Below are 7,992 nucleotides of genomic sequence, written 5' to 3'. Positions count from 1 at the left end.
CATCAAATCTTCAATTAATAGTGGTCGCGAAATTCTTTAATCGTGAATAGAAAGGTACAAATTACACGATACCAAATCTCAGGTACGAAAATATATATTTTATTCTCGATTTGTTTACATAACTGTTTACAAGCATTCGTTTTGATTTACTTCTGTTTTTCAATCGAAATAGATTAACAATCCAGTAATCTCTACGCACTGTTTTATTTTCAACTACATGCGCAAAAGACTATATGTGTGTTTTATAAGTGGCGTAGTTGCAAGAATGAAGTGACCTACAATACGATAAATATCAAAACTATGAGAGACAATCGTTCACCTAAACACAGTTTTGCAAACGACATTTCATGCTCGTGTCCTTTTTTATCTTCTTAACAGTTAATTCAAATATAACGGTTTTCTACCTGGAATCTATTCAGTTTAATGGATTCTAGTTAGAATCTATACAAATTAGATTGCGCGCGCGCATGTATGGTGTGTGGAATATACATTTTTCGGATCAATATTCGATACTACATTCTAATGTAGTGAGCTCTAAGCCCGACGTATATAAAACTGCAATTCCACTTTTCACAATTACACGGAAGACGAATCGGCCGTCAGAATTAGATAGTGCTACGATCAAAAATTGAGAAAGCCTCGGAGACAAAAAAGGAAGTGTGTGTTCAACAAGTGCAAAAGCACCTTATAAAAAATTCAATCAATTCATAAGCGACACGTGCCTTCTACGTGTCGCTCTTCCACAACTTAATAGTTTTGTCATTTTCAAGAGCAGCTGAAGCTATAATGTTGTCCGTCGGATGGCACGTTGTGCAAAGTACAACATCTACAAATTAATAAAGAAATTGTAATTGGTACACATCGTACTTTTATATTATATATCGTTGTAGAATTAAACATCGAACGGATTAACTTTGTCATACCTGTGTGACCTTGCAGTTTCTGAACGATTTCTTTGGTTTGCAAATTCCAAATATATACCATATTGTCTTCTGAACCCGAAACGATCCACTATGAACGGTAAAATAAAATTAAACAATATACGGAAAACGTACACATTAAATAATCGAAACCGCAATATACCTACGTACCTTTCCTCCTGTGACAGAAAAGTTTGCAAATATACAGTATTTCTCATTTTTATGGCCAGTATAGGTTTTCAAACATTTTCCCTTGCTATAGTCCCAAAGTTTTAACGTGTTATCTAATGTTGCCGCTAAAATGTATTTTCCATTTGGTGAAAACTTTACGAAAGATACCGGAGGATTATCGTCATCTATCAAAGTTTTTAAGCACTGGCCCGATGCTGTGTCCCAAATTCGACTATATAATCGTGCAGCGTATAATTATATATATATATATATGTATGTATATATATGTATATATCCACATGTTCATGTAGAAAACCAAAAATATATGCTTACCACAATCCGTCGTAACTACTGGATACAATCAATGATCCATCCCTATTAAAGTGTACCGCACTTACAGGATCCGAATGAGCAGGTAACGTTTTCAAACATTTTCCAGTCCTCACATCCCATATTCTAACACTTTCGTCGAACTAACAATATACATTATGTGTTAGGCAAATGTGTATTTAAACGAACTATTTATGCAAACTTTTCTTTACATGAACACGTAAGCTACCTTTTGTAATGTTTCAAAACATTGTGTAATTTATTGCAGAGAATCAAATTTCCGGCTATCTCGTTTTCTAATATTCTCTATATTTTTTTCTTGTTAACTTCATCTATGGTGATACACTTTGCTATCTTGTATTATATAGCATAAAATATGATTACATTAATGCTCTTTTATTTTTGTACAAATTTTTCTTTTGCATTATAAAACACAGTTTCCAATTGTTGTAACATAAACTACGTTTACATGTACAGTAATTTAAAAGCTTGCATACTCAGCAATATATAAAGCTGCATTTATACAAGGATGTTTATAAAAATACTTACAGAACCGGAAACTATAAGATTCGATTGTGGATTAAAGTTACAACAGAAAACATAATTACTGTGACCCTTCAGTGTCTTTAAACATTTTCCCTGAAAACAAAACAAACTGTGTAAAATTTTGTTAAATAATTCAACTATAAATAATGGACAAAGTCCATAATTGATCGATGTATTCTCCCATGAAAACTTACAGAACTTAATTCCCAAATTTTCAAAGTTTTATCATCGGAAGCAGATACCAATAATCTACTATCGCTAGACCATGCTACATCCGAGATACCAAGCTTATGACCGGATATAGTTTTTTCAAATTTTCCATCATAGGATCCCCATATTTTTATTAATTTATCAGCAGCTAAAAAGAAAAAATTGATCACTGTTGATTTAACTTAATTATTACAAAGCAAAAAGTAACATTTAAATAGAAAAACTTTGTATTTACAAGAACTCGCAAGCCATTCTCCATTAGGACTAAATTTCACGGAAGAAACTGCTTTAGTATGACCTGCCAAAGTATACTTCAGAGTATAATTTGGTTTCTGGAAAACACAATGATATTAATGTAGATAAAATGTAGAATAAAAAAGAAAAAACACTGTACAAAGGAAACAACAAAACAAGGAGTCAAATTAAAATATGCTCCATTGTACTTACCAAGGTGGAGCTGCTCTTGGTTCCAGTGGCAGAAGGAGCAGTTGCGGTATTATTGACGGATGTTTGATGCCCTGGTGATGGTCCGAGTGGTACCATTTTCGGATGATTTCCGATCAATATATCAACAATTTATGGAATATTAACTGATATGTGCATATGAATGAAGATTACGGTAGATTACACGAAGAAACACTGACGATTCTCAGTGCATTTGCCATTCGAACCTCATTTAAAGATTCAGAAGAAATGTATGCTTCCACGTTAGAACAACAAATTAGTATCAATTCATTCATTTATAATGAATTTATTAGGTTGCATCTTGAATTCGTAACATATCCAAAAGTCCTTAGTAAAAGTATCTTTTCATTCTCTTCGAGTTGCTAACGCACATGTGATTGAAGAACGTCTTGTTGACTATTGCTACCTACCGAGCGTCGAATCACGAAGTTATCGTTCGTAAAACTACCAAACTTCGATTTATCTTCTGTTCCTCTGTATTGATTCCTTCGTCTAATTTTACTTTCCGTCTTTTTTTACCTATGGTTTCGACAAGAAAATGCACTTCCCATGTGTGAAAACTTTTTGATTATTTACAGGTAGTAGCTACTTATTTCATACATACATAAGTACGTACGTACATACAGAAGCGAAAAGCAGTAAAACCGCTATGTTCGTGACATTCGAGAATCAACTACAATCAGCGCCATCTTCCACAAATAAGTAAAATGAAAGATGTGATAAGTGTTAAAATTATTAGTTCGGTGTGTATCATTTTTGAACGACGTTAACTTTTTAAATTATGAATATCTTTGATAGATCTTCCGCAATAGATATAACTCTGGCCTAAAGTTAAAACAACTGCGATGTTACTCTCGCATACTTCATTGTTTGCTTCCTACTTTTAATTATACAAATGTGACTACAATCTATAGAAAATTTGTTCTTACTTGTAAATTTTGTCGAATTAAATTTACTGCAAATGTTACCACAGAGTTAAAGTACATCCATTTTGAAACGAAATCTTTGATTACCTAAGCAAATGTACTTGAGGAAACGACTAAATTAAGGAAAAGAAAAAAAAGCATCTATGCAATCGCAAATAGAATCTGGTGCGCAATTGCTTGCAAGATTAAGTACTAAACCGAGCCTGCGCGGGCTTGATGATACTTTGTTTCCTGAAGGTCCTCGAAATACGGATATCATAGAAATTGATGGAGAACGTTCAACTGGAAAAACTCTTCTCCTGTCTCAAATACTGGCAAAGTGCATTCTCCCAAACTATCATGGTTCCATTCAAATTAAAGGCTGTAACGCTTCAGCTATTTTGATAAACACGGATCACCATTTTCAAGTCTCAAAATTGATCGATATAATGACTAATATCGTGGACACTGCTTATGATGTATCATTCACGTCCGAAACAAACAAGGCAAATCATGATAAAATAACTGTTATTCGAAACTCTTTGCATAATTTGCATGTCATCAATTGTTACAATAGTGAACAATTTTATCTAACATTACGTACACTGGACGACATATTTCTCGACAATACTAAAATTGCCCTTTTAGCTATTGACAGTATAACGGCGTATTATTGGCAAGATCGCGAAAACAATAGTGGTGTTACATTTGATTCCTATATAAGAAAATTATTAAAGATCATCAAAGCACATACAACTCGATTTGATATTGCAACAATGTACACCAGACCATGTGAAACTATTATCAATTACAAATCAAAGAAATTCATGACAGACCTTTTAGGAGATACTGTTGATTATTATAAGATACATTTGCACAAAATACATGATTTGCAAAATTTTACATGTACACTAGAGGTAGGACAAATTATTAATAGAATGGATTATTCTATTTCATCATGTGGTATAAAATGGAAAGTGGACAAAGGAGAAGAAGAAGGTTAATTTTTATTGTATTTACAAAATTCATTAGAGAGTATATCAATGGAAGAGTATGTTGTCCACCACATCCAATGGATTCAACAATTTGGATCCTGCTAACATTATGTGTGGTATTTTATCGTCATTATAAACTGATGTAATATCTTGAATTACTTTTGCTTCCTCTGCAGTAATTCCTCCAATAACATATATTAAAATATAGGGATTGTCACGAGGACGATTTTTTGCTTTACCCCTTAATAGTAAACTGCACAACAAAGAAAAAAGTTTATAGAGTTTCTACAAACCTTATATTATAACTAAATAAATTATATCAAGAAGTATGACTATCCTTACTTAAAACCGGCAGAAATGAGCGAAGACGATCTCTGACGAAGATCCCGCAGCTCTCTAGTTACGCCTGTACAAAGTATGTCCTTAGTTATTTGCTCTAAAATACTAACACGTCGAATTGCTTCTTCCGAACTTGGTTTTATTATACAAAATCTGAAAATGGTCCTTACTTTAATGAAATTTTAAGAAAGTTTTTGGTATTTAACGATTGTTTTTTTTTTAATAAAAAACAAAAGAAAAGAAAATATTAAAACCTCAATTTTCCTATTTGAAAGTTTACCTGTAATCTTTCAGAGGCGATCGTTGTTCCGCGATCGATCGAAGTATGTCAATAATACGCGCTGCTGTTCTGTATGAAGTTTCTCGGGCTATCGCCACGTCGTTTACTCCTGACATAGAAATAACTCGCGAAAATTACTTGTAATTTATGGTATACAAGTAGCGAGTACTGTATAATGCATACCTAATAGTAATAAAGTTCGCTGATAAGTCGATGTTGTGCTAGTAGATGGATTCTCCTTGAAAATTTGTAAGTCCTCGAAAATTGCATCCGCAATCGATTCTTCCAATTGGCGTTCTTGCTGGTTGGAAAAACGAATTTGTGTTCCCGCAAGAGCATATACGTGTATTAATAATGCTAATAGATTTTCAGTGTCGAGTCCTCTTTTAATTCGTGTTTGTATAATGTTACTTAGCTAAAACAATTAACTCATTTTTATTCTATGAAACATATATTGTACAGGCATGACTGATATCGAATCACTGATTACCTGCGCAAGTATAGTCGAGGATTCTCTGCTCACAGAAAGATTTTGTAACACTAGTTTCTCTAAATTATTAAGTAATTCAAGTTGACAAGTCTTCTGCGATGTTGATGCTTCAACTATCGCCAAAATACTCTACATTCAACAAGAAATACAAAATTAAAAACGATTGAAAGATGTCGAACATATAGATTGGGAAATGAAAAAGAAAATTTAGAAAATTACCTGCAGTTTCTTTCTGCAGGCCATAATAGATTCTACACTGTTTGTAATTTGAATTTGACTAAGAGCTTTCTCTAAACAATGACCGGATATTCTCACTGGTGTTCTCAATTTCAAACTATCCTTCGTAGAAACCATATTGTTTAATAACTCATTGGCCACAATTAATAACTTCTTTTCTGTTTCCGAAATAAAAAGATCGAATGTAGTTTCCTCTATGCTTGCCAAACATCCTGGTATTTCACATGTTTGTAAGACACCCTTAACATCCACAACAGAAGATAAATAATTTAATAAAAATATTTAAATTAATGCAATTTTATAACAAACTATATGTATCTATATTGTATCTGTTTGGAAGTCAAATTTACCTCTACTGTTCCAAATATAGGGGACATATTAATTGCTACATCGTTGTTGTGATGTGGTAAACGAGGAAATGTTTGTAATATTTTTGTAAGAAATGATTCCATATTACTGCTAGTTGGTGTATATAGATCCAATGTCCTGTCAATCAAAACTAGGGATACTCCAATTTCTTGAGATCCTAACGAATGCTATAAAAATAATTATAAATGTTTGAATCTATGTATCTTTCTTATTTTATCATTTTACTACTTACATTTCGACGATCAGCATTAGTAGTATAATTTTCCAAATTCTCTGCAAGGCAATCACTCAGTTTTCCAACTGCATAAATATCTAATCTAGCATTCATACTACCAAACAATTTGTAAAAAGAATTTGCTAAAAGATTTAATTTAGTAGATACATCTTTTTGAATAGTTGAATCCAAAGGTGGCATTAAATCTCCAAAAGGAGGTGTCACAAACAGATTCTTGTTTAAGAGTGCTATAAAAAGTGGTACATGAACGATATTGACAGAAGGTTCCTAAAAATAAATTTATTTCATTTAAAGTTGGTTATTAATAGTGATAATCGTATGAATTGTTTCCAACAAATAATGGTAATAGTAATAATAATAGTGTTTGCGATAATACTAATAATAATATAAATGAATAATAAACAAACTTGTGATAGATTCTTTGAAGACATCCAGGTTTCAATATCTCTTTTTAATTTACTATAATTCAGTTTCTCTTCTGTTGGAGAGATTCCTGGATAATCAGAAGTGCAACAAGGAACGCTGCAATATACTGTACAGCTTTCAAATGCATTTTTTGCTAGAATCATCTTAATTGTTCGCTGATAAAATGCTGGATCATCAGCAGTTGATACAATAACAGCTTTCTTGGTTTCTTTGACCTCCACATACTACAAACAATAAAGGCTACATTGTGTTAATGTTTATACAGGTAGTGACATGAATAAGTAAAATTCTTTCATTTTTTTCTTTTTAATAGAAACATCAATGATTACATATGAATTGTGTGTACCCACTCGAAAATGATACATGCCGAGTTCATGAATTGCAATTGCCCCAGCATCTTTCAGTGTCAAATAACCTCTACCAGCTGTGTGCCAATGTAAACATTCGGATGCATTATGATCTATGTAAACCACTGTACCGCATACTTCTGCAAATATATTTTCCCAACATTCAGAGATAAATTTTTTCATTTCATACAAAATATCTGTCATTTTTTTATTTCACTAAGAACAACTTTTCTGATTTTTCATTATACAATTGTGAGAAAACGTATTGAAGCGAATATCTACAGTGTGGCTGGATTTTAAATAAGTTACATACGTGACTTAAGTCCGTCGATCATATAATGTATTTGCCGCGAGGGGGAGTAGTAAGAACATCAACATTGGTCATTAGAAAATGTAAACCATAGGTTGCGCGACTACAATTAAAGTTTCGACTTACATAATACTATACAAATTTAAAATTGTAAATTGTATTTACTAAATCATCTGATATAGTTCATTCAAAATTACACGAATCATACAATACATTTAGATTGTTGATGGTTATTGATTATAGATTTTAAGTACATTTTTGTTAAATTGCACTATAATATTTTTTTATATATTTTAATAAATTCAAAATAAATAAAAAATCTATTCTACTTGTTGAATACTACTTCTAATATTCTTTTACCTTATTTTAACATGATCATGAAACAAAATTAGACGACTGAACATTATAAATAAATTA

At 32.0% G+C, this 7,992-nt stretch overlaps 3 protein-coding genes across 4 annotated transcripts; 1 reads left to right on the top strand and 2 right to left on the bottom strand.

Annotated features, from left to right (window-relative positions):
* Positions 1-76: 76 nt before the first annotated feature.
* On the bottom strand, positions 77-3,282 carry Wds (WD repeat-containing protein wds). Its single transcript, XM_076305129.1, has 8 exons — positions 2,625-3,282; positions 2,413-2,509; positions 2,162-2,325; positions 1,971-2,060; positions 1,425-1,564; positions 1,092-1,323; positions 924-1,011; positions 77-826 (listed from the first exon to the last, which is right to left on the bottom strand). The coding sequence occupies exons 1-8, from the start codon at positions 2,718-2,720 to the stop codon at positions 726-728; spliced, it is 1,008 nt and encodes a 335-aa protein (XP_076161244.1). The 5' UTR covers positions 2,721-3,282; the 3' UTR covers positions 77-725.
* Positions 3,283-3,322: 40 nt separating this feature from the next.
* Xrcc2 (X-ray repair cross complementing 2) lies at positions 3,323-4,763 on the top strand. Its single transcript, XM_076305130.1, has one exon. The coding sequence runs from the start codon at positions 3,712-3,714 to the stop codon at positions 4,549-4,551; it is 840 nt and encodes a 279-aa protein (XP_076161245.1). The 5' UTR covers positions 3,323-3,711; the 3' UTR covers positions 4,552-4,763.
* LOC143143640 (sec1 family domain-containing protein 2) lies at positions 4,381-7,685 on the bottom strand. Of its 2 annotated transcripts, XM_076305128.1 has the most exons (11): positions 7,579-7,685; positions 7,269-7,405; positions 6,900-7,142; positions 6,490-6,759; positions 6,239-6,424; positions 5,871-6,128; positions 5,652-5,780; positions 5,345-5,576; positions 5,162-5,270; positions 4,885-5,034; positions 4,381-4,795 (listed from the first exon to the last, which is right to left on the bottom strand). In XM_076305128.1, exons 1-11 carry the CDS (start codon positions 7,598-7,600, stop codon positions 4,588-4,590), a joined length of 1,944 nt encoding a protein of 647 aa, XP_076161243.1. In that variant the 5' UTR covers positions 7,601-7,685; the 3' UTR covers positions 4,381-4,587. The 2 variants fall into 2 exon arrangements, with proteins under 2 accessions (XP_076161243.1, XP_076161242.1); XM_076305127.1 differs by lacking the exon at positions 7,579-7,685 and having other exon boundaries at positions 7,269-7,563.
* Positions 7,686-7,992: the final 307 nt, after the last annotated feature.

Source organism: Ptiloglossa arizonensis, chromosome 2 (assembly GCF_051014685.1).
Source record: "Ptiloglossa arizonensis isolate GNS036 chromosome 2, iyPtiAriz1_principal, whole genome shotgun sequence".
Taxonomy (NCBI): Eukaryota; Metazoa; Arthropoda; class Insecta; order Hymenoptera; family Colletidae; genus Ptiloglossa; species Ptiloglossa arizonensis.
Note: the sequence above shows the minus strand (reverse complement) of the source record. Positions and strands in the feature narration are given on the sequence as shown.